Source organism: Mesocricetus auratus, unplaced genomic scaffold (assembly GCF_017639785.1).
Source record: "Mesocricetus auratus isolate SY011 unplaced genomic scaffold, BCM_Maur_2.0 Super-Scaffold_100010, whole genome shotgun sequence".
NCBI classification, from domain to species: Eukaryota; Metazoa; Chordata; class Mammalia; order Rodentia; family Cricetidae; genus Mesocricetus; species Mesocricetus auratus.
This window is the reverse complement of record NW_024429194.1, coordinates 69,993,191-70,019,913: the sequence shown is the minus strand read 5'-3', so window position 1 is coordinate 70,019,913 and position 26,723 is coordinate 69,993,191. Positions and strand designations below refer to the sequence as shown.

The following is a 26,723-nucleotide window of genomic DNA, read 5'->3' as shown; positions in this document are numbered from 1 at the left end:
ATTGATAACTGGGGACTGTAGTATACAACTATAGTCACAGCTACTTAGTATAATCTCTTACAAACAAGAGTTTGGGGCCAGCTTAGATAACATAGGTCCCACCAAAACCCAACAAACAAAATGAAATAGTTCTATAGCATTTTCATTGTACCACTGTGACAGATCTGGACACTAAGAATATTTGAGCATGGTACCCTCTAATTTGCATAATCCTTCAGCAGTTTCATCCATATATACTAAGCTATATATCTGTCTTGCATTTTCTAAATTTATAATTTTTCTATATAAGAATTGAACTGTTTGAAAGCCCTCACTATTAAACTTTTGATTAGGTACTTCCCTGTCCTCATACATATCTAGCTAGTAATGACAGATACCAGGAAAGTAAGTTGTATTTTCTAAAAGTACCACGGCTATGTATATGGTCTATATCTCTGTTCCATGAAGAATGTGAACAGGCAAATAATTTAATTCATTGGTTTGTGGGTTTTCATATCTTTTCACATTAAGTATATAAAGGACTAAAGAGTTATCAGTAGGCATAGTAAATGGGTTTAAATAATTCAAGGAAATGTTAGGGTACAGATTTGGTTTGGAAGGGAGGGGCGTTATCCATTCAGTCCAATGTGATGATGAGTTGGTTCTCTCTCTCTCTCTCTCTCTGTCTCTCTCTCTCTCTCTCTCTCTCTCTCTCTCTCTCTCTCTCTCTCTCTCTCTCTCTCTCTCTCTCTCTCTCCTTTCTAGAGAGTTTGGTGCTAGAGTCACTAGGTGGAGCTAGTCAAGGCAGGCTCCAATCTGCCTTCCCATCCCATGGAGTGTTCCACCTTGCTCCTGCATGAATCCTGTGTCCCTATAAACACTTACTCTCTCCCACGCTGTCCCGCTAATCACCCCAATGCTCCTTCTCATTGCATGTCAACAATTCGCTCCCAGCTTCTTCCCTGAACCCTCTTGTACAGTGTCTAACCAGTACAACCACTCTTCAATGCCTCTACAGCCAACATACAGAAACATAGTTTATTCTTCTTGCCTTTCTTGGAACTTACTTGGATCTCTCTCAAAGCACAGCAGTTAGCTGCTGGGAATATATGCTGTTCCCAGATAGTAAGAAACTTATTCTGAGGAGAAAAGAAAGAAAATATGTAAACTAGAACTAGTCTCTCCCTGCAGGGCACTTTGTGGAATATTTTTTGCATCCCTCAGTGATTTCTCGGGGACCAAAATATAGCATAATGATTTATTTAGGTAATGAAAAGAAAATAGGTATGACTATCATCTAATAAGTTCCCTTACTAATTCAATGTCTGCTGTGTTCTTGTGATGTATAAGGTTTAGTCGGGGGTGGGGGTGGGGATTGGGGTAAAACTGTAGGAATGGAGACAGTATTGAAAAGGCCATGAAGCTATGTGGAGCTCAGCAAGGCCAGGCAGAAGGTAAGTTTTCAAAGCAGAGACAAAGAGTCTTCATAATGACTCGTCATTTGTAATCACTTTTAATGGCTTACCAGCTACAATTACATCTTATTTACTATCCCCTTCTACACACTTCCATTCAGCCAACAGAATAATAATGTATAAAGAATAAAAGAACAAATTGAATTAGATAAAGACCCTTAAGCCTATCATGGTGGTGCACACCTATAATTCCTTATATTTTTGGTTGTGAGCCTAGCCTTTAACGGCTGAGCCATCTCTCCAGCCCGCACCTATAATTCCTAATGCAGGAGGATTAGAATGAGTTCAAGGCCAGCCTGCCTTGAGAGGCAAGGTGGTAGGGAAGGAGATTATGAAACTTTCCAAAGGTCACTGTCAAATTTATCACTTATGTTAATTTAGGATATGGCTAGAATTCAAACTTATTTCAGTATGACTGCAGAGCCCTTAAGTGCTGCATTATACACCCGCAAGATTAGAGGTTGAAGAAGAGTAGGGTGCATAAAATACCTTGATGCTTACTACGGGACTGACTCTGGAAAGCTCCAAAGAGTGCTGAGCATGATCCCAAAACTCCTATCTCTAGCCCAAAGAAGAAATTCTCCTACAGATCACCTGAAATGTCAGCAATGCACAAATGGTGGTAACGTTTAATATAAAGACTTCACATCTTCTGGGTTTATACGTGATAATCAGGTCTTGTTTGGTGCAAAGAAACCAACAACCCCTATTAGACTGAGAGCACTCTCCAAGACTAACCCATCAAACATGAAAGATAAATAATAGCCTAAGAACTACAGAAAGTAGTTACATTAAAGAGCTAAGGCAAATAAATAAAAATACGACCTCTAATAGGGGTTGTAGATTTAAAGCAAAAGAGCTATAAAGAATATTATTGACACCATTGAAGATTTGAATACTGACTGCATTAGATATTAATGTTCTGTCAGTGTTGAAACTGTAGGCATAATGGCACAGCAGAAAATGTTATAGTTTTTGAGACATAAGTCTTGGTCGGTAATATTCTACAGTATAAGCAAATATATACACACATATGAAGTGTAGAAGAGTGAAGTAGCCATTCGTGTGCCATACAGAAGTTTCACAGGTGTTCATTCTCTCACATTTGAAACATGTAGATTATGTTAAGATAATATATAGTCTTAGACAAGCACAGAGTCCCTTAAATGTAAAAAGACTTACACACCAACAGAAATACCTATTTCATACATTGTCATCGACCTGAGATGTTCTTGTGAATGATGGAAACTATCCCGAAGTCTCTGGCCTTCATAAGTCCCAAGCCAATCTTCTTCCTTAACATCTGTGTGAACTTTCCAAGAAGAAGCAAATCTTGCTTAAATTTTAAACCGAAGTAATTAGGAAACTAATCAGTGAATGTTCAAAGCATTCTACTAGCTTCCTGGTTAATGGAAGCACTTTGAAATGCCTCAAATTTATAATGCTCTTGTGGCCTGTTATATAGGGATTGAAGCTTTTAAAAACAACTTTTTAGTCATAATCTCTGTGAGAATGGGGTGAGGGGAAAATTTGTACAAAGATCATTAAGCAGAAAATCTTAAAGAATTGTCCACTGTTGAAGTTCACTTATGTTATTTCTCCCCCGAACTCACATGCACAAGAAAGGAGTGAGGCAGTGCCAAGAATTTTTTACTGTGAAACCTTATGATGCCAGTGTGGCTTACACATGCAGACAACATCTGGCACACTCAGTAAGAAACGGAAGGGGAAGGTCTGCTAAAGATGGGACGTGGAAAGGCGGGAGCTTTGATACTGGAATCATAGTTCTTTTCATGATGATGAACTCAGTTTGCAGACAGTAATGTATAATTTCTGATCATTATTCGTTAAACACTTCAAACAATGGAAAGAATGAAACACCTGTTTTTCTCCCTACACTAGAATTCTCATGAATTACTGAATTTCCACTTTAATGTATAACCTTGAAATATAAAAGCTAGTTTTCCTCTATTGCCATACATGGTCTTGAAATAATATCTAAAATATGTGATATGTATATTATCTCCTTAACTCTAAAATGACCTAACGATTTTCTAAGATGCAGTTAATAAAGTTTTAAGCTAATTCTGACGTGTTTGAAAAGTTATTTTAATCATACTTATTTACTTGTTTAACCATATCTACTGTCTGTAACCACTGCATTGAGTTTTCAAAACCTAAGCATCAAACATGAACTTAATATTTGATGAAGAGTTCATCTTTCAAGAAAATAGACAGTAGTTAGTTTCTCTGCAAAGGTTGCCTGGACTCCATGTTATCCAAGAAGACTTTGTTACTTTTTACTAATTACCTTCTAAATACCATACCCTTACAACAAATGCTTTAGGAAAAAAATAATCTAGCAAAAACATCGCTGAACCATAGCACCAATGGATCCCCTTTGTGTGTATATATTCCAGACAATGGTGTCCCATGGCTTCAAATGGGTAGAAAGTCCATTTCATTTAGTCATCTTCTTCCTTCTCCAGTGTCATTAATGCTTGTCACAAAATGTTTCTACTCGTACTCCTGTGCATATGTACTTAACAGAATGTTCTTTGAACATTTTTTAGTTTGCATGTGACAATGTTTTACCAATGAAATTTCCTTTTAAAAAAAAGATCTGTGTGGACAGCCTGGAAGAATGTATGTCCTCCATACAGCATGATCAGGCTAGATGTTTGACTACAAGTCACACACTGAACTTTTAGGTTTGTCACTTCAAGCCAGAGTGTTGGAGTCTTATAGGACAAAGTATTTTATGTATAGAAGTCACAGTGTGCCCACTATTGACAAAAAAAATCTGCCTTCATAATGGACACCTGAAGGTAGACCAACCTGTCATATTAGACTTAACTCACTGTCAGGTGAAACATTTTGAATGTGTATCTAGAAATTTCAGTTCAGTGGTTTCAATCTCCATTGCCCCTTTCTTGATGCATTTTGTTTAGGGTTGTTCTTGCATCAGTTGAGATGACCATTTGGTTCCTATCCTTGTCTGGTTATGTACAAGATTAATTATTGATTTCAGTATGTTAAACCTAACTTGCATCTCTAGGATGAAACCAATTTGAATATCATGCATTATCTTCTGAATGTGTTACTGAATTCAGTTTACAAGGTCTTTTGTGTGTTTTGTTTTGTCTATGTTCGTAAGGAAAATTGGTCCAGTTCTGTCTTTCTTGTGTCCTTATCCAACTTTTGTGTCAGAGAGACACTGTCTTTGTGGAATGATTTTGGTAATGATCCTTCCTTTTGTGTTTTGTGGAACAGCTTGAGAGGCATGAGTGTCAGCTCTTCTTTGCATTTGGTTGAACTCCACAGTGAATCCATCTGGTCCTGGACTTGTCTTTACTGGTAAGCTTCTTATTACTGCTTTAATTGCATTGGTTTCATTTTGGTAGGTCATATGTGCATAGGAATTTATGTATTTCTTCTAGATCTTTTAGTTTTTTTTCACAATACATTTTCAACGTATTCCCCAATGATCCTCTGTATTTCACTGGGTTCTATAGGAACCTCAACTTTTTGATCTTTAATTTGTCTTAATTTGGGACTTCCCTTGTACCCCTCTGCATAGCCTATGACTTCCTTTCTGTTTTATTGTCTTGTCTTTCTTCCCTTTCTCAACAGGTTTGTCTCCCTTCTCAAGTCTCCTTTGTAGTTTCATAGCCTATATCCACACTCAACCCCATTCATACACATCTAAGTAATACAAGCTGGGCTCTGCATGTAAAGGAAACATGCAGTTTTGTCTTTCTTAATGTTATCTTGTTTATGTATAATACTCTCCAGAAACATCATTTCCTGAAGATTTTATGATCTTCCTTTCTTTGCATATGAATAAAATCCCACTGTGTATATATACTGTATTTTCATTGTCCATCAATCTACTGGTATATGTCCAGACTGATTCAGTCCTTGCTATTGCCAGTAATGCAGCAATAATGGGGATGTGTACCTATCTCTGCTGTGGATTATAGATTCCTTTGACTGTATGCCCAGAGGTGGTATAATTGGGTCTATGGAAGTTCTAGTTCTTTTTTTTTTTTTTTAGAAAACTCTATACCAATTTCCATTGTGGATACAGAAGTTGTACTTTCATCACCCATGAGTAAACATTCCTCATTCTCCCGACCCTCAACAGTATTTCTTGTTGTCCTTTAGGTATTCTAACTAAGGTGAGATGTAATCTCACAGCAGTTTCTTTTAAATATGGAACACTTCATGAATTGGCATGTCATCCTAATCTTCTTTATAGTGTTCCAATTTTAGAATATGCACTGCTAAAGTGAGAACTCTCTCAGTAGTTTTAATATGAATTTTTCTGGTGGCTAACATTCTCAAACATTTTATGAGTACTTATCGACCACTTGTGTTTCTTTTATTGAGGTCTGTCCATCTTAATTAACTCATGTGCTGATTGACAGATTTGGGGGTGGGGTATTTAATCCTGGCAGTTCTTGATATATTTCAGATATTAACCCTATCTGAAGCATAGCTGCCAAAGCTTTTCTCCCATTCTATAGACAGTCTGTTCTCTCCACTTGATAGCTTCCTTTGCTGTATAAGATTCTTTTTTAATTTCAAGTCTTACTTGTTAATTGTTGAGGCTATTTTCTGTGTTCAGAAACTTCCTGCCTATACTTATATCTTGAAGTGCATCCTCTGTTTTCCTCTAGAAATTCCAGCATTTGGGGTTTTAAATTAAGGTATTTGATCTACTTTGAATTGATTTGGCCTGAAATGAAAGCTGTGGAGCTATTTTCATTCTTCTTCAGTTAGATATCCAATTTTGCCAGCACCTCTCATTGAATAGGCTGTGTCTTTCCTTCAGTATAGTTATTTTGATAGCTCCCTTGAAAATTAGGTAGTCATTGTTGTGTGGGTTTGTTTCTGGACCCTCTGTTCTGTTCTGCTGGTCTACATATCTATTTGTGTGTCTTCACTGTGCCGTCTTTGTTACTACGGCACTGTAGCATAATTTTAAGTCAGGGGTTGTGATACCTTCAGATCTAATCCTTGAATGCTCCAATCTTAAAAAGTTGACAATACCAGTCTTTCGGGGTTGGTGTGCAAAACAGAAAACGTATGAGCCTTTAGCACAGTTCCTAGTGCCAACTAAGGTTCAAAATATAGAAGCTTCTTGACTAGTTAATAAAAATAGCACATCATTTGCATATTACAAGATTTGAGGATGAAACCAATGGGATAAAAACAAGCTGGAGTATACGACATTTATAGGAAGCAAATGTTGCCAGCTACAGAGCTACTGATCACAAGTTGTAAGTCATAACTGCTGTTCTATCTATTTAAAAATGGAAGGACATTCTAATGATTACTAGAAAAACATGGTCTCTGACTTCATAGTTTCTCTTGTATCTCTTTTTAGAGATCATTTGGTCCTATAAAAACTCTGGAATATTTGTTCAACCCCCAGTTCCTAGAGAAATAATTCTGCATGTTTTTAGGCATAGATGCATAGCAGAGATCAAGTCGTTCATGATGAAAACTGACAACTGCAGTGTTTGTGCTACTGTGCATGGGAGAAGGCAATGATCTTTTTTTTTCTTCCTTTTTTTATTTAAGTTAGAAACAAACTTGCTTCACATGTCAATCCCAGATCTCTCTCCCTCCCCTCCTCTCCCATCCCCCTTTGCTCATCAGTTTTCCCTTTCTGTCACTGGATTCTAGGAGTTTAGTTCAGTGTTTAGCTGTGGGTGTCTGCCTCTGCTTCTGTCAGTTGCTGGATGAAGGTTCTGTTTCCCAGACTCTCTGGCAGTGGGATTGTATGCTGGCACTCCCCTGATTCATGTCTAAAATCCATATATGACTGAGTACATACCATGTTTGTCTTTTTGTGTCTGGGTTACCTCACTCAGAATGGTTTCTTCTAGTGCCGTCCATTTGAAAGGCAATGATCTTATGCAAACAGGACTCAACTTCCTGTATGTCTCCATCTGTCGTTCCACCATAGTTATGATGGCTTACTGATAGAGGGCTCCCTTCTGAGCCCTTAGCCAACTGCAGACCTACCTTCATAGCATTCATGAATTTGACTCTATGGCTTCTCCACAGGGCTGTAAATCCATGAGGGACTGTTTCTCTTCCTTGAAAAAATGTGTTTTATGGTTCAAGACCCAAATTCTATAATTAAACCTTTTCTTAAAAACCTAATTTCTCCAATCTCCATCATGATTCTGATATAATGATTTATAATTTCCCTTGAAAAATTATCTCACAAGGCTGCAGAGTCATATGATAAGCCAGGACTCTTTTCATTGCTAGTTAGTAAAACCTCAACTCAAGCCAGCTTAAGTAGACTTAATTAACTTATATAAATGCAAGCATTCTGGGTTTCCAGCTTCAGGCATCACAGGATCCATGTCTTCATTATGGCTCTCACTGTTCCTCCCATGGAGAACTAGCTCTTCCAGCACCAGTGCAGTGACTATAAACTCAGTCTTTTGTGTGAAATTCACATATTAATTTTAGTTTTAGTAGCTTCCCACCCTTTCTCCACAAATAATTACATCAACTATGATGTTTCAATCTGTAAATAACTCTTTAGACCATTTTTAAACAAATCTTTTGTTTCTCTTTCTCTTTTTAAATAGCTTAACAATTTCTCAGTCAGGAAACAGTGTTCTCAGTAGTTCTGGCAGACAATGATCAAGGACAACCATTCTTCAGTGCAGGTCAGGGCACTAGGACAGTATCATCAATCAGACATTGGCATGTTCCTCTCTGCCCCCGAGAGATGGAGTCATCAATGCTCAAATAACAGTAAGATTGTTATGAGATAGAATTCAGACAGATAATGTCATTAATCCTTTCTAAAGATTTTCAGGTAAATGAAAAGATTCTCAAATACATATGTACAGATAGTATAAGCAAAGTGTGACATGAAATACACACAAGTCTACCATGTAGAAGACAAACAAATTTAGCAGCATAGGCAGATGAGCCTCTTGAGGAGACTTACCAATGAGCACGCATGGAGAACCGAGGGACTGATATTTTCTGCCTCCCTATTTGCTTTTCATATTCCATAAATTCTGCCTCTTCAATCCTCTTAAAACTCTGCTTGAAAACTTATAATCACTAATCTCTGCCTACCTGCCGATTCTTATTCTAAATACAGACAGAATTCTACTCAAATTCAGTCAATGGTAGAAATGTATTATGCCTAAATATAGTTACTTTTGTCTCTTGAAGTTCTGGGTTACTTTTTGGGATTTACAGTATTGTATTTTCTTCAGTGGACACTGTGAAAAAAGTCTGTCTGGGTCTTGGGCAAACCAAGGGAGTGTCGCTAGATTTTTGTTCAAGTTTCCTTGGCAGGAATGGCCTTCTTCCAATTGCTTCATTGTCACTTCCTCCTAATACCTTCACTCGATGTGTCTGAGAAGCCAGGAGTTGTGTTCACTGGATTTCCCTGACAGATGTGCAGGACCTAAACCTATGCTAGCAACATAACAAATGCTTGACAGATATCTAGAGCATTGTCTACTTGATTCTCATCCCAAATAGATGAGTAGTTGAGGACAGAACTGTTATGTGCCATCAAAGTTCTAGTCCATTGCCACGAATGGAGGAAGATTTTTTTGAGTGAACAAAATCTGTCCAAATGCCTCAGTACTCCTCATTCATTTCTCAACACTAAATGAGTAGTGATGAGAGAGCATTTAGCAGCAATCATAGTAGTAATTTCTAGGACTTCAAGCTTAATGTTAAGAGAAGAAAAGATGAACATGATATGTTTCGATGTTAAATCAAAACATACAGGAGCTGAGGTGATGAATCAGTCAAAGGCAAGCATAAAGACCTACAATGTGTCATAGGATTCATATGAAATAACTGAATGTAGTCCTGTGTACCTGTAACCCCAAAGCTGAAGACAAAGACATGAAGGTCCCAAAGCTCATTGGCCAAGCAGTCTAGCTGAATCCACAAGCTCAAGGCTCAGTGTGAGACCCTCTTGTTAAGTAGAGATCAATTGAGGAAGATACCTGATATTGACTTCTGTCTTCAACACATGCATGCAATATATGTGCACATGTACTGTCAGACACATGCACATACACATGTAGATACACACAGGAACACACAAGTGCCCACAAACCAAAGTTAAAAGCATGAGAAACGTCACTTAAGTAGCTCAATGGCATTGTGACTCAGAGTACAGTTTCCTTAAGCCTATTTATGTTTCAATCCCAGAATACTAAATAACAGGATGATTTAACAGAATACTTCTGAAGTCGTAGCACATTATGGCCTGATAAAAATGTGCTCCTTAACATAGGAAGGTGGATGACATCGTCAGCCTTTTAATGAATCCCCAAACCACAGCAGAAAGCTTTGTAAATTCCAAATCAGTGAGATTTTTATGAAAGTTAATAATGCAACTGTTCACCTGTGAACTTCATGCCATTTTCCAGGATTGTTTTAACTGCTATAATGAGGTCAAGGCTACATTTTTTGCTTTATTGGCAATTTAATAGAACAAAGATTACCTAACCAGCACTTGAGTAATTCCCCACACATTTGTATTCAGAAGAAGCATGATAAAATAAGGAAGAGATTATGGGATTTCCCTGAACCCTGATAGGCTGTGCATGGGAACACAACCTGAACATGTATTAGAAAACTTCCTAGTGTAAAAATATAACCTTCTTTTAAAATCAAGTGACCCTTTGAGAACTTATTAGAAAAAAGATTTATTTGGATTTGCTTACATCAGATGAACTATTCAAAATAATACCTTGATTTATTATTAGTTTCTGAATAAAAATATGCTTATTATATTTCAATTAGCATACACACTGACTTGAAAATGCATAGGAAGTTGAAAACATATTTCTTTCTTTCAAAAAATCAAAACCATCAAGCATATTTCTGCTATTCTCCTAAAGTAATTCCAGTTGTTTGGAATAAGACTCTGGGAACTTGACTTGCTTCCTCAACAAAGACTAGATAGGGAGCATCATTGGAACATTTTGATCTGGGATCATTTGACTCAAAGTTGGCCTATGTGTGACTAAGCCCCCAGGAAGTCCCTAAAAGTATCTAAAAATGTGTTCATAGCAGAATTCTTAACTTTGGCACTACTAAAATTTTGGACCAGATAATTCTTTGTTGTATGTGGGTTCACTGTAGAATATTTAGTATGACCCCTGGCCTTTTGATGTTGCTAGCACAGTTCCAATAGTGACTATCAAAGATGTCTCTAAAGATTAAAACATCCTCAGAGCACCATTGATTTACAGAGAGGTAATTATCTTTTATCAGAATTCAAAGCAGGTCAAGAAAGTCATCAGGTTCAGTGTAGGCCACACAGACCTGTGTGACCATCTGTTCCTTGAAATTTCCCCAGATCTCTGAGACCCCCAAAATAAAATCTAACACATGGCTGGTACTACACACCAGGCAGAGTCATGGGTTTTCCCCATCCCCATGTGTGTGACTAAGAAATGTGATACATAAAGGTCCATTTCTTGGGAAAATGTGTTTCAAATTTCCCAACTGCCAAATGGCATCAAAAAGTTTAGTGATGACATTAAAGATTAAACATTAAAGATAAGTAGCCTTGTTAACCTCTTAGGTTGGTTGAAATCAAGAACTCCATGTTTCCCGTCTTGATTTGATTCTCAAGTTCCTAACCCGTGGCTGGAGTCATCTAACCTCCGTGCATCAGATAAAGTGAAGTATGAATCCCTCACTATCAGTGGGAGTTCCTTCTCCATAAATTCATGGGAGGAACTCTGCTTTGGAACTACTCCCAATGTCCTGCCTCCCCCAGACAACTTATTCTAAACCTACTGCCTCAGAGACCTACTCCAGAGATGATGGAGCCCACTGAGCCCCTGTTGCTCCATGGACTTGGACTCCTTTGCAATGGATTCTCTCTTTGCTCCATTTGGGTTTGTCCCCATGTACAGGTCATAGGTGTCCTGGGAGTATGAAGCCTGCATTGTCTCTTCAGCCCCTTCTCTGAACCCTAGTGGAAGAGGGGTTCTCCTTCCCCTTTGTCACTAAACTCCAGTCAAGACCTTCTGTATTTGATTCTTTTTCACATCTAATTTTTGGAGAATAAAATCCCTCCAGGGTACTTCTCCTGACACTAACCTCAGTCCAGTAGACCTCTTCTGTTCACTCTTTTTCAAACTAGAGATGTTTCCCAATCTAAGTGTTTTATGGGAAACACAAAGAAAGAAACAAAAAATAATTAAGGGAGTGCACAATTGCATTCATACAGATATTGTGTGATCTTTTCTGCTAGTCTGTACTTTTCCACCTGTATTTTAGATGTTAACTGGAACCTTTACTGGTTTTTCTCATCTTTATTTATATTGATGCAGCCTGTAGAACATTCACCCTTCTCGTTGTTTTTGTGGCTGTTTTGTTTTCTACATGTTGTTGTTGTTGCTGCTGTTCGTGCTCTTGTCTAGAGTTGTTGCTTCCAAATGCTGGTATATTTATACGAAGCATCATAACCACCTGGAAGATTACAAAAGAACAAATTCCAGGCCATACCCTGGACCAAGTAAGCAAACAAATCAGCATGAATATCTCAACTTGCAGGACAGGGAGGGAAAGGATAATCTTTTCCTTGTAGTCATCAGGACACAGTTGGTGGAGATCCTGTCACCTTGTTGAAGAGTTTCCGTGCTCTCCATGTATTCCACAGGAGGGAAGAGTAGGGGGAGCATGCATGTGAGGCCAAACTGTGAAGTGATGCACTGGATAGAACAAAGTCACGTGGACACAAACTCCAAGGCTTCCAGAGAGGTGCTGCCCTGATGTATGCCCAAAGCATGGGTTTTGGTAGGCAGCTGTAATCACTATCAAACTATTTGAAATAGCTCAGATTCTCTTGGCAGGGCCAACAGAATGGGTCTCATATGAGAAAAAGAGCACCATGCCATAGTTAGATGCTACAGCCATTGTGTAAGGAAAGTGGTCATGCATACAGCACCATCTTGCTGAATTTCATGCTTCCATACCCACTAGTAAAATGAGTTCTTCCTGCTCCTCTGGGGACTAGATCAACCGATATCTTCTACAGCTGAATCTGAATGGGAAAGTCCAGGTCACATTGCTTCCCCAGGCATAAATGACGGGATAGGGACATCTTCCAATTTTATCCTTAGTGAGATGGAATTCCAAAAGCTGTATATCTGCCCTAGTACTTCTATTTATTATTATTGGGATAAAGGAATTACTGCAACGTTAGGAAAAAATTCTCACTGTGGAGAGAGCTTTAAGAGGCAGTTTAAGTAGGAAGAAACACTTAGGAAATTATTCAAAATAATTAGTAATTGCAATGAATATAAGATGATCATTGTCAGGTGGGATTAGACAAAACAAAACTCAGCTATGTATTGCTTGCAAGAGATATCTTGTAACATTGGGGTTAAAAGGGTGGAAAGTGTACAGCACCACTCAAACTAAGCTCATACATTAAGTAGATGCTAAGGAAGGTATCATCTCACATGTAAAGAGGTTTTATTTCTGAGCAATGACAAGAAGTTCGATTTACTGCAAATATACAACAAATCCAAACTTAAATATAAGGAACGTGATGGCAAGTTTTAATTGCCAACTTGACACAACCTAGAATCACTAAGAAAACAGTCTTAGTGAGGGACTGGCTAAAGCAGGTTGGCCTGTGAGAAGTCTATAAAAGATGGCTTGATTGTGTTCCTTGAGGAGGGAAAGAGGACAGCACATTTCTCTGGACTGCACAAGGGTAGAGAGAGCTAGGTGAGCACAGAGCATTCGTCACTTGTGTCTGCTCCTGACTGTAAGTGTGACGGGACTAGCTCCTTTAGGTTTTCTCTGCCTTGACTTTCCTGCTACAATGGACTGTAACCTGAAATTGAAAACCAAAGTAAATCCTCTCTCCCCTAAGCTGTTTTACATCAGAGTTCATTTTCTTTCTTTAATCACAACAACAGAAAGAGACCTAGAACACCTAACAAACTGACTTAAAATTGTGAAGTAAAGTTTAACTGAATTACTCAAACAACGTCACAAATCCTGTAAGCTATGAGTTTTTATCATAACTCCCAGTAGTTGGAACAAACCAACTCCAAATGAAAAAATTTGTAAATATTTGTAAATAGTGGTAAATGCAACCTAATACAGGTGTGTAGATCAAATCCTGTCCATAGCCTTGACTTTCCAAGAAAATATTTCGTAACAACATTTCTACCCAGACTCCACTATCTCCATCTCTCCTCATTCACGGAGGACATCTATGCCATTGTGCAAGCTTTTAAAGCATTTCCCAGACTCCCTCACCATGTTGACTCCGTAACCAGCCCCTGTACCACACCTTGTCCTCCCGCACACACTAGACCTGACTATCCGCGCTCTTACATGAAGCAGGTCCCTGCCTTGGGTATCCCACATCATCCCTTCATCATCTTCCAATAGGCTGCTTTTCTCCCATCTCACTATGTGGGAGCATTGTTAGTATCACCATAACTGTGACCTGCGCTTCCCCTGCAAATACTCCCCTCCTCTTCTCCTGTCGGCTTTTCAAACTTTATGGTGAAACTCTAGACTACCCCCCCCCACACTATCTCCCCTAATTATTCTCAAGTAGTGTGTATTTGGACTCTGACAGACATCATCACTCCACTGAAAATGTCCTGGTCAAGTTCTCCTACACATGACTGGATCCAGGAGCTGTTCTTGAATTCCTGTTTTACTGTGTGATTATTCAGCGCTGACCCAGGTGACCATCTGTCCTCCGTTAGTCACCTTTCCTATTGCATTCAAGGACACCAAGTCCCTGGCCTTCCTCTTACCATAGAGATTCATTCTTCTTGGCCTTATTTTCTCATTGCTTCTGGGTTTCAGCTTAAACCTCTTAGCATTGGAGAGAGCCTCAGGCCTCCACCATTAGTTTTCAGTCCTCATTATTTGTATCCACTCATTCCTTTAACAACCTCTTTCAGCCTCAGAACTTGAGTGCTACCTGTATACTAATGACTTCAAAAAAATCTACCTCCAACATGGAAATGTCTCCTGAAGTCTAACCTTATATATTCTGTTGCCTCCTGCCCAGCTGCCTTGAAGAGCTTTACCACATTGCAAACCCAGGATGTCTAAAACTTAACTGACGCTCTCCCCTGTAAAACCTAACTCTCTCCAATGATGACTGTATCCATCCATGAGCCCAGGAAAAGAACCCTTGACTCTTGATCCATATCAGCATCATTATGTCAAGTAACATGCTCAGCTCTGTCTTTAAAATCTATCCAGAATGCAAGCACTTCTTGGTACCACCAATGTTCTTGCCATGGTCCCAAGTGACCATTTCTTCTGCTGTAGGTTGTTCCATGATCCTCCTGACTGACCTGCCATCTCCCTTCTCTTTTTAGTCTGCTCTAAACAAATTGACCCTTTAAAAACTGAAAAACTTGCCAGGTGGTGTATGCCTTTAATCCCAGCACTCGGGAGGCAGAGGCAGGTAGATCTCTATGAGTTCAAGACCAGCCTGGTATACAGAGTGAGTTTCAGAACAGCCAAGACTACATAGGAAAACCCTGTTTCTAAAAATAAAAAGCAAACAAAAACTTTAAAAGCTCATATAATTTGCCTGCTCCTTCTCCCACTCATTTACAGTAAGAGGCAAAGACCTTACGCTGGTCTAGACTACATCCCTTAACCTCTGGCCTCCCTTTCCCCACTCCATACCGTTTATACCTCATAGTCACACTGCCTTCTTTGCTGTCCTTTGAACCAAGTGTATTATAAAATTTCTACCTACTGAAACAATGCTTTAATGTATGCCATCTTCTCTCTTAGATACTGATCTTAGTTTTATTTCTGTAGCTGTGATAAAAATGTCCTGACCAAAATAACTGAAGGAAGGAAAGAGACTACTTAGGCTTACAATCCCAAGTTATAGTCCATCTTTTCAGGATAGCCAAGATGAGAACTCAACCAGTCAGTCACATCACATCCACCATCAAGAGCAAAGAGAAATAAACGTATCCTTGCTCAATTAGAACTCGGTGTTTAGAATCTAGCCCATAAGATGGCACTGCTGGCATTCAGAGTTGGCCTTCCCACATGAATTAACAGTTATTAACAGTCCCTCACAGACATTCTCACAGACCAACCTGATCTAAATAGTTCCTCCTTCAGCCTCTCTTCCCAGATGACCCCTGATCTCATCAAGCTGGTAATGAAACTAACCAGTAAAGATACTATCAGTGACTATTTCTTCTGCCTGAAATGGTCTTCCCTCAGAAATCTATGTAACACTGAAATAAGGTTTATTGAAGTTAAATTGTTATACATAATGAGAAAAAAACCACAGGCAAAGCCCTAAAGGCAAAATAAAGAATATGAAGACAGCATACATTTAATATGGTTTTGAGCAAAGAGATATGGTGGATAGTGAGGATGGAATAAGAATTCATTACAGGCGGTTTCAAGAAAAGAAAAGCTCTGTGTAGACTCAGTTACCAAAGTTATATTTCAAAATAGTGACAGAGCTGGAGGGATGACTCTGTACCTAAAGATCTTTCTGTAAAAACAAGAGGGCAGAGTTAAGATTCCCAGAAACCATGGAAAATCTAGGTGGATGTAACAGTCTTGCTTTACTTCCAGCTTTGGAAGACATAGTCAGGGGATCCACAGAGCAAGCTATCATCCATTGACATCTGCATTTCACTGAGAGACGCTGCCTCAAAAGAACAAAGTGGAGTAGTGATCAAAGAAGATTCTCAATGTCAGCAGTAGGCTTCCACTAGCGTGCGCGCACACACACACATCACACATCACACATACACATAAAAACAGGAAAGAAAAGAAGTGAAAGGAGGTCTCCCATCTCTCTCTGCCACGGGTGACTTTCCTCTCCATTATATTAGCCACTTTTCTCCATGGTCACATTCAAAGACCTCATTGACACCAGCACTCTCTCGATAACGATTGGCCCCTTACTGTGTCAGGGCTTCCCTTGTCCAGCAAACTTCCCACAGTCTACTAACCAAGTCCCCTGTCTCCCTTACATCTTATGCAGCTAAATTATACTGCCAGCAAAATCCAAGTTGTCAATCTACCTTCCTCATGTATGTAATTATATGTAACTATTAGTATAAGAAGTTACATGTGTGTGTTTTACTTCATGTTCAGTCATGGATCAGACATAAGTACTAAATAAATCCCAGAAACCCTACTCAGTTTCTCAAATACACTTCCCCTCCTCTCCCATTTCCTCTCCTCCCTGAGACCTCCCGGCCTTCCTTAACCTTTAAGTCACTCTCAGCTGATAACTCTGCTTCACACTTCACACATGTCACAGGCTGGATGACCATCTCCTCACTCTCTACATCAAAGGGCCCCAACCTGATCTATTCTTCTCTACACACCGCCCCTCTGAAGGAAGGTCTGGCCTGCACAAGGGGATTTTCATCCACTGGCTTTTACCATCACCAAACATGACTTGTTTTCCCCCTTTCTGATGGTGCTGCTGTCCCTTCCTAACAAAACCATCCCATCATCATCCTCATAGCACTTTCTAGGGATAACCCACTTGAAACAAAGAAAGGGATCTATCTGGTTTTACTGCACAGACCCGCCCACCTTCCACCCTCTCTCCACAGACGAACCTCTTCACAGGTTTTATGTATCTCCTCCCAACCTCTTTCTCACTTTTCATCCTCTCTTCAACACAGTAGTTAGGCTTTTGCCCCTTGCTATTCTAGGTAAGGTTCTTTAATGCCAAAGCCATCACCACTCTCCCCATTGCTAGATTCGCAGAATCCTCTGCCTTCATCCCACACACATGTAGCATTGCTCAGGAGGTTCAGGTCCTTTTCCTTGACATGATACCTGGAGCACCTCACCGGCCACTCCTGCTGACTCGCCTTCACTGTCTGCTTTAGAAAATGTTTGGCGTTACTTGAAGTCCTCCCTACACTTCTTCTTTGCTACAGTTTGTGGAAGAAGATTCTTTCTACTGAGAATACAATTGGGTTCATTTTTGATCGCTGAATAGGTATTGCCCATGTTGCATTTCTCTCCACACCCTCTTTTGTCCCATCCTCACAGCGATATTGGAAAAGCCCTACCGGCTCTCTCTGTCAATTGCATCCACATTCTCTAAGCCACAGTGTGTTACAATATTTACTTCATCTGTGATTACCAGATCCTTGCACCTCTGACTCGCCATGTTGGTTTTATGACATACTAATTTGTCTTTATTTAAAATTTCAAAGAAATTCCCACATGGATCCCAGATGTTGGCCATTTAATGCAAGAAGGTGTTTCCTCATTACACAAATGTGGTATGTGTCTAAAATATTGGCATTGTTTAGTTTATGAATTACTTAAAATAACTATATCACAAAAACAATGGTTCATGTGTGAGTCATAAATTAAACAATGCCAATTTTTTATGTGTACCACATTTGTATAATAAGGAAACACCTTCTTGGATTAAATCGTCAACATCTGGAATCCATGTGAGGGCTTTGAAAAATTAGTGTTGCATTTTCTTAAATTTTCCCTGTGCATTGAAAAAAATCTAAAATGAAGGTACTTTTGCAAAAATTTCCTGGCCAAATATCCTCACAAGTAGTGAATTGCTTGGTTGATATAAAAACTTATTAAAGCCATGTAAGTTAAATTGCATTAGAAGAATGTCGAGGAAGGCTGTCCCTCGCCTTTATTGATCCTAGACTTTTTACTGTGATATACATTGGGATAAAATGTTCTGATCCTGTAAATGATCAGCCATGTTTAAACCCCAAAGTTCTGTGAATTTGACTTCACTTGAGAAGAATGCCTTTGAAGATGCAATAGAGTTTAAGGATTCTTGGGACATCATCACTCCGGATTTGGTTTGAATCCAATGGCAACATGTCCTTACAACGGAAAGGCAGAGAAAAATCTGTGACACACAAAAGAGAACATCTAGGAGACACAATCTTAAGAGAGTTAGGTGGAGTCATATAATTTAAATCAATAATTACATCACTGTATCTGATTCAAATATGACATTCCTGATTTTTCAGCTTCAATTAACATGAAAGACTGGATGGATCTGTTATGGTTTTGAATGACACTCAAGGTTTCCTAGCTCTCTGGTAACCTTGGAATGTTCTGATCTCCAGCACTTCTCAACACACCCATAATTTTTATCATTTAAACAACCTTAAGAAAAGAACCACAAAATTGTGGTAATTCTAGATGATGTGGGGACACCAGCCTTGTATACTCATTCAGAGTGGTAGCAGATGGCACAGCTCTCTGGGTCTGAATCCTATTCACTTTACAGACAGCAATACAGACTCAAAATACTAATTCAGTAATCCAGACAGCTAGGTAGTGTAGCATTCTGAGACTATCACCTCATATTATTTCTTTACTGGTGGTTCTGTTGAAGACCAAGCATATAAATCCAGTTAAACTATACATTCTGACAGGCTTCAGAGTAGCTTTTTAGAAGACACTGTCTCTTTAGTATTTTTGATTTACCTTGATACTGAACACCCTGAGTGTATAAGACCAAACTTGCTCAACTTTCATTCATCTGCTGATATTATCAAAAGCACAATAGATTATTTTTCTAGAGAACAGGGTCCCGTGGGCATTCCTTCCACACCCTGGTTTCTTCTGGCCCATTCCCTGGTTTACCCCCCAAGAACTAAAAGAACTACAATAGAACAATGCAGCCATCATAGTTTTGAGTAATTTTTAATGATGTGGGACAATGGTCTGTGAACAAATAAAATAAAAAAGCATGGAAGCTGAATAGACACTACAATCCAGATCTGTTTAGCCATATGTATTTACATACTCACACATTAAAAAGTAAATGAACTTTTTCCCAAGAGGACAGTCTACTAGAATTTCATGACTTTTACTTTGTTAGCTGTTTTCAAGTGCATTTATTTATAACCAAACATAAAAAAACACAATGTAGCCAGAGTAATAACAAGATGCTAACAACCATTGTGAATTGTCATTGTTGTAAATGCTTGTTTCAGAAATGGTTTGAAAAAGATATAAATTAATCCTGCAGTCATTCCCTTATATTTCCAAGAATGCATCATCCTGATTTCTCCCGCTTACATTCCCCTCTTCCTATAGGGGCTTAAAAGGGAAAAAATGAGGCGGGTCACTGTGAACGAAGGGAGCTAGTGAATTCTCCCTGGAAGCCTTTTTGACTCCCAGCTCTTGTGACAACAGTGTCTGGAAGGAGTGGCGGGTGTCCTTGTGTTTTCTGATTAGTGGAGCATTTAAGAGGGCTGTCATTGCAAAGACAGGTGAGGTTTGGAGGATGCTAATATTCTCCCTTAAAATGACTGGAGCCTTCAAGAAGTAATATGGAATATTTCAACTACTGTATGGCAAGGCAGCTAATTTAGAAGCTCTTTGAAGACACAAACCTTTTTCATTCCCTGTATTTACCTGCATTGAGGGTAAATACAGGGAATGAAATAAAGAAAGAGAAGCACTGGGGGAAAATTTGAAGTGGCTAGAGATACAGCCCAGCAAACGTCAGAACGTGTGGAATAAGCTTCATTGTGTCAAACGCCACAAAATAGTCACAGAATCAATAGGGGTGGCTGGGTCTTGCTGAACACTAGGAAGAATGCAGTTTAGAAGTGGAGATATCGGAAGGACAGCTTAGGGCATATTCATAATTTTATATTTGAAGTTAAAATATGTGCTGATTTGGGGGAGTCAAGTGAGAGTAAGGATGTTGGAGGAGCAGGGTGTGGATGCTAGCGGAGTCTGGGAGTTACGGTGCGGTCATGTGTAATCCTGAGAATCACTTGACAAAGTAATTGGGTTTCTTGTTTATTGTTAAAAAAGACCAAGCTGTCTTTTAAACATCAGTGATAATCATCTTCATTGTCTCCAAAGCCTATTATCATACCTACCCTGTTTATATATTTCTAATCCCTAAATATTAAAAAAATACATTCATTTCCTCTACTTACAACCCAAATGAAAATGCCTTTTGAGGTGTTCTTATTTTTTTCAATATTTCATTCTCCAGAATTCTGTGGTCCTGGTATTAATTATAAACAGTATTTCTCTGAGAAGCAGACATGAAATATACCAATATGTTATCACTTCCAGAAAAGAATCTGCAGCTATCTAACAGAAAATGCTCACACAACGCCAGCGTGGGGGTGGGGACACCAGAGGATAAGAAGGGAGTCCTCTCTAGCAAGGGCCCAGTCATTCACTCCAGTCCAGACAAGATAATGCGGAGAAAAAGCAGAAAGGCCTCGTGTACCATAGCTATGCTGTGTGTGAGAGAGCACACGTATATGTAGCATGGCCTAAGTCACGGGGCGGTGGCCATGAGGACTGAATGAGCAACAGACCCTAAATGTTCAGCACAGCATCTAGCAATACAGAGCTGCCTTACAAATGCAATAAGGTCAGTACTAAAGAAAGTACCCTGCACTTCACTTTGAAAACAAGTTGTAAACTGTAGTCAAGAGATCCCTGGCTCTCCTTCTCATGAGGGAGCTCCAAGACAACCCTATAACATGACCCTTAGGGAACATAAAGGTGACAAAGTCACCAGCTAAAGTACCAATCCAAGCTCCATTAATTAAAACACAATTCCCTGGTGTTCATTACAACTATTATCTTCCCAAATATTCTCTCGTCTGCATGCTAAACCCTTAGAGCCTAGAGCTGCGAAGTAAGCCTGGGTTATTTGCTCACTAACAAAATTCTCATGAAGGACTTCTCAGTGCATTGTTTGCCCAAAGATTCATTCAAAACCACACTGTGTATTCCCCCCACCCCTTTTGACTCCATTTCCTGCAAAGTAAAAAAAGTTTTTCATGGCCCTAGAATTAATATACTTGGATAGTTAAGAAAATCGTTACCAGAAATATGATTTTACACAAAGACTATTTCAGAGTAATCATAAAACATCTGGGTGCTGTCTGTTAATATATAAAACCACATAACATATGTGGTGTGAAGCAAGTAGGTGGAAAATTGAGATTGTATGTAGTGTGGGCTCAGCACTGACCACAGGGCCTGCTCATAATGTGACTTTTAGTCCTATTAGAGACAGTTTAAGAATGGTGACACGGTGGCCTGACTTTTTGGCCACTGATGACAAAGTAGTTGGCACAGATAATTGAAAAGTTACTGAATGCCAACACGTTATCTGACAAACACCTCCACTCAGGCATTTATTTTATTTCGGAAACCCTGGTCTAGTATAACCTCTATGGAGAAGAGACCAAAAAGCCGATTCACACCCAAATGTGGACCTTCTTCACTGAGAGCCTCGTCTATCTCAGACCTGGAACAGAGCAATGCTGATAACCACCTTCAAAACTTGGGGTTCCTGTTGAGTTCTCCGTCTCTAGCTTCGGTGTGGGTCTCTAACAATAGTTCATTCGATTAGGAGTGTGGAGCCTGCTAAAATTCACTTACACCTGGATACCAAAGAAGCTAGGAGTTGAGAATTTTTATAATCATAATTAACTGTGGGGCATCGAAGCACAAATTTTATTATATTCTTTGAAAAATTAATATTCGCTCAATTTATTTTCTTCATATAAAAAATTGAATTGTCTCTATGTAAAACTTGGAGAGAACTGGTTCCTGCTAACGCATTTAATGAGCATTTACACACATATACACAGAAAACACCCATATATACACGTTTTCAAACAGGCTGTGGGACAGACGCTGGCTCTTATTCCTACAGTACCTTCTGAGAGATTCTATTCCATTTACACACTGAGCCACAGTCTAGGGCTAAATAAGAAACAGCAGACTGGCTCTCCTAAGGCATGAGCTCAGGTATCATGCCAACGTGTTAGTTTAAGGCAGTGTTGAGACACAATCTAATTGGCTTTATTCCAAATGTTACCAACTAACATTCTTTTAGCTGCGCATGGAGTATGCTTCCTTCAGATGGCGCTAGTGAGTCGATCCTTGTCTCAGGCTTCCTTCTCAGGACACAGATACAAGGCACCTGGGAGTGAATTTGCTTCTGGTACCCCTGAATTCTCCTGGGTCAGTGTTCCTGCAGGTTCTGGAGAGTTCTCCCTCCAGCTGGGACTTGAGTGCGGCTGGGAGACGTCCCATATTGCAGGGCACGGAGGAGGGAAGCCCACAGTGGACCGTGTAAGCCTGTCTTCTTGAAGGCTCACTTCTTGGAGGCACCTGTTAGAGAGCACTTCCTTTTCTTTGGAATTCCGCCATTTCATCCTTCTGTTCTGAAACCAAATCTTCACCTATTGATAAAATAATCGGGGCGGGGGGGAGAGACACACTTATTCCAGGTACGGCATTTTAGTGTTTTACTTATTTCTTTTTCCCGGGCTTCTTACATGCTAGGTGACAATATTTTCAACTGACTACTGCTTCTACTATACATTCTACAGAACTCCTTATCTGAGAGCCTAACTGGAAAATTCCTGTGGCTTTTCCTGTGTGTTCCTTCAAAATCACCTGAGAGATCTGCATAATGTCCCATGGACACTTCTAAACAGAGTGAGTGTGGCAAAATGATCATGTTTGTATTTTTGGTGGATTTTGAAATTAATTTAGTTTTAAGTACTTTAAAGCATTATTTAATCTACATTAATACACTTATTCAAGGAAAATTGACCAATATAGCACCTGTGTGCTTTGATTTTGGTGATATTATATTTAGTTGGTTGGTTGGCATGGGCGAGGGTGTGTGTGTATGTGTGAAATGTTTGCATATGTGTATTATGCACATATGTGTATTATAGTGTGTGTGTGTGAGAGAGGAGAGAGAGAGAGAGAGAGAGAGAGAGAGAGAGAGAGAGAGAGAGAGAGAGAGCTATAGGTGAATTTGTGGTTTGATGAGCTATTCAAGGTTTAGAGAGATAAAACCAACTCAAGACCACAAGCACAGTGAAGAACTTCATTCCCTTGTACCGGATTATGTTGACATACAGACCTCACCACAAGCATTTAACATTAAATTAACAATACATTTTGCAATGCTTTGATAAATGTGGGCTTTATACAGCTTCCAAGTTTTGATTACTCCCAGGATTTATCAGACTATGATCACTAGTTTCAATAAATAACGCAGAAGGTGGTTTGATCTGAATCATAACTTGCCCCACCTCACCACAACCTGACTGTGATTAGCCACCCTATCCACTGGTCATTCAGCCATCCTTGAGCAGAAGAATTTCCAACTACTTCCCTGACATTTTAAAACCAGGAATGGTCATTGTTGCTACACTACATCATTGCACTAACAATTCACATTTTCATTTTGAAACAACAAAACCCTAGTTCGACTCAGTGATCTTAGGAAAATGAATGCCTGAAAGGTAATTATATGGTAAAGGGGATAATGGAAAGAGAGAGAGTAGAAGGGGATGGGTGTGACAAGTATGGAACTGTCAGCAAACAAATTCAATAAACATTTAAAAAGACTCCCATCAGAAAAAAACTTTTACTCAAGAAAATAATTATTAAAATACACCAATCAAGAGGATTGGGGATACATCTCAGTTAATAGAGTGAGTCCCTAACATGTGTGATGCCTGAACCACACAAAACAAACATGGTGGCACATGACTGCAATCCCAGCACTCAGGGAGTAGACACAGAAAGATCTGGAGTTCAAGGTCACCCTTGAACCAAAGCTACCTTAGATCCTACTTTAAGCAGATCACAGAGAGAGACAGAGAGACAGAGACAGGGACAGAGACAGAGAGAGACGTGAGAGAGAGACAGAGACAGAAACAGAGAGAGAGAACAAAATTAGAGATGGTCCTTCCACACTGACAAAACAATCTTCAACTTTTCATTTTAAATGACTGCACAGGAAATCGACTACAGGCAATCAAGTATTGATGACCGCTGTGTCAGTTACAATGTGAGAGTATGACTTTTGCTAACAAAATAGCTCCAAAGTGTGCAACCCAGGACACTGGGTTCTACTCTGATGTGTTTATAATAAGCAGCGGCCATTTGCTCCTGGAAAGTTTGCCAAGTTCTTCTTGTGCTTTTTCACCAAGAAAGTGCTATTCCATGAATGTATCTGCTTTGCTTAACACATGCTTGTTTTCTTTCTTTCTATTTTCCTTAGTGCATACGCATATGTGTATGTCTGTGTGTATATGTGTGTATCTGTGTGCATGTATGTGTATGTATATATGTATGTGTGTCTGTGTGTGTGCCTGTGTGCATGTGTGTATGTGTATATGTATATGTATGTGTCTGTGTATATGCATATGTGTCTGTGTATCCATGTCTGTGTATGTGCCTGTATGTTTCTGTACATGTGTATATGTGTGTGTCTAGTGTATGTGTGTACATGTATGTTTCTGTGTGTGTATGTATGTGTGTCTGTGCATGCGTGGATTTGTGTGTGCCTGTGTGTGTATGCCTGTGTGCATATGTGCATATGTGTATATGTATGTGTGTCTGTGTATGTGTGTGTTTGTGTCTGTGTGCCTGCATGTTTTTGTATGTGTGTGTGCATATATGTATATGTATGTCTGTGCATGTGTGTATGTGTTTGTGTTCATATGTGTATGTGTCTGTGTGTGTCCCTGTATGTTTCTGTATGTGTGTTTGCATGTATGTACATGTATGTTATATGTGTCTGTGTGTATGTATATCTGTATCTCTCTGTGTGTATGTTTCTATGTGTATGTATGTATGTGTCTGTCTGTGTGTATGTGCATGAATGTGTGTATTTGTCTTTGTGTGTATATATGTGTGTGTTTGTGTGTATGTGCATGAGTGTGTAGTGTGCATGAGAGAAAGAGAGAGAGAGGGGGATACAGAGACAGAACATAATTTAAGTAGTCTCTTAATCAAAAGCATGAAATAGTTTCTTCACAGCAGTATTATCTATAATATCTGAATATTGCAAATAATCAAGATCATCAATAGATGAATGGTTGTACAGATATGGTACATCCATGTAATGGAATATTATTCAGCTTTAGAAAGGTATTTCTGAAACTTGTAATGATATAGACCAACCTTGAAGACATTATGTTAAGCAAAGTAATTCAATTAATAAAATGCTGTATGACTCCCCTCATACAAAATTCTTATATCCGTATGTCTCTATACCATAACAGAAAATATAATGGTAATTAGCAGGGACCTGAGGTGGGGGGAAGGAAGAGGTATTGTGTATGAAGGTAGTTGTAGGGGCTTGGGGTGAGGGGAAGCAGGAGGATGTGGGTATGGGAGTGGTTAGCAGGGTGCTGGGGTAGGGAAAGGAGAATGTATTAGTATGGGGGTAGCTGGCAGGGGACTTGGGTAAGGGAAGGAGGTATTGGGAGTTTATACAGAGTTTCAGGGTTACAAGATGAAAGCCGTTTTGGAGATGTATGGTAATGGTCATGCATCAGTGTGAATCCCATAGTGCCACTGAAATTAGAACTTTAAAAGGCTAAAACGATTTACTTTGTATCCATATTTTACCACAATAAGCAAACATGCAAATGTGGAGAGAAATGCCTGTAACAGGAATGTAGAACTAACCTTAATTTTCTAAATATCTTGATTAATATCCACAATAATTGCTGCACATCAACTAAAGGAAAACTGGTGGAAAATACACAATCATAAAGAGCCAATTCATATACTTCACATTGCCAATAAATTACCAAAAGCCTCTAAAATTCTGGTAGCTAGGAAAATTCAAACTTCAAAAAATAATAATAAATATAATTGTCTATAAGGTAGATAAGGCTTTTCAAAAGAGCTCATGGGAATGGAAACTTTATGTAAGTCAGTGTCTAGATTTAACTAAGACACTTGGGAAGATATTTAATCTCTCACAGTTTGCCATGTATACATGGACATTTTAACACATAAATCCTGTTGCTGCTTCCCTAGCTTACAAAACATTATTGTTAGATTTTTTTTCAAAACTTGGTTTTTCTGTGTAGCCTTGGCTATCCTAGAACTCACTCTGTAGACCAGGCTGGCCTCGAACTCACAGAGATCTGCCTGCCTCTGCCTCCGAAGTTCTGGTATTAAAGGTGTGCGCCACCACCACCCAGCTACAAAACTTATTTTTAATATATTCAAAGAAATGCAATGCCGAGCAGGGAGGTAGTGGCACACACCTTTAATCCCAGCACTCAGGAGGCAGAGGCAGGTAGAGCTCTGTAAGTTTGAGGCCAGCCTGGTCTACAGAGTGAGTTCCAGGACAGCCAGGGCTGTTACACCAAGAAACCCTGTCTTGAAAAAACAAAAAAGAAAAGGAAAGGAAAGAAAAAATACAATGCC

General features: G+C 39.2%; 1 protein-coding gene and 1 pseudogene across 1 annotated transcript in view; both read right to left on the bottom strand.

Moving 5' to 3' along the window:
* Window positions 1-5,663: 5,663 nt before the first annotated feature.
* Window positions 5,664-5,749, bottom strand: LOC121142982 (annotated as a pseudogene).
* Window positions 5,750-19,162: 13,413 nt separating this feature from the next.
* The window catches only part of Dbx2 (developing brain homeobox 2), a 32,532-nt gene continuing 24,971 nt past the window's right edge, over window positions 19,163-26,723 (bottom strand). The window contains exon 4 of the mRNA XM_005067143.4: window positions 19,163-22,711. Coding sequence (XP_005067200.2) covers window positions 22,415-22,711 — 297 coding nt within the window. The 3' untranslated portion in view covers window positions 19,163-22,414. The remainder of the gene's footprint in view (window positions 22,712-26,723) is intronic.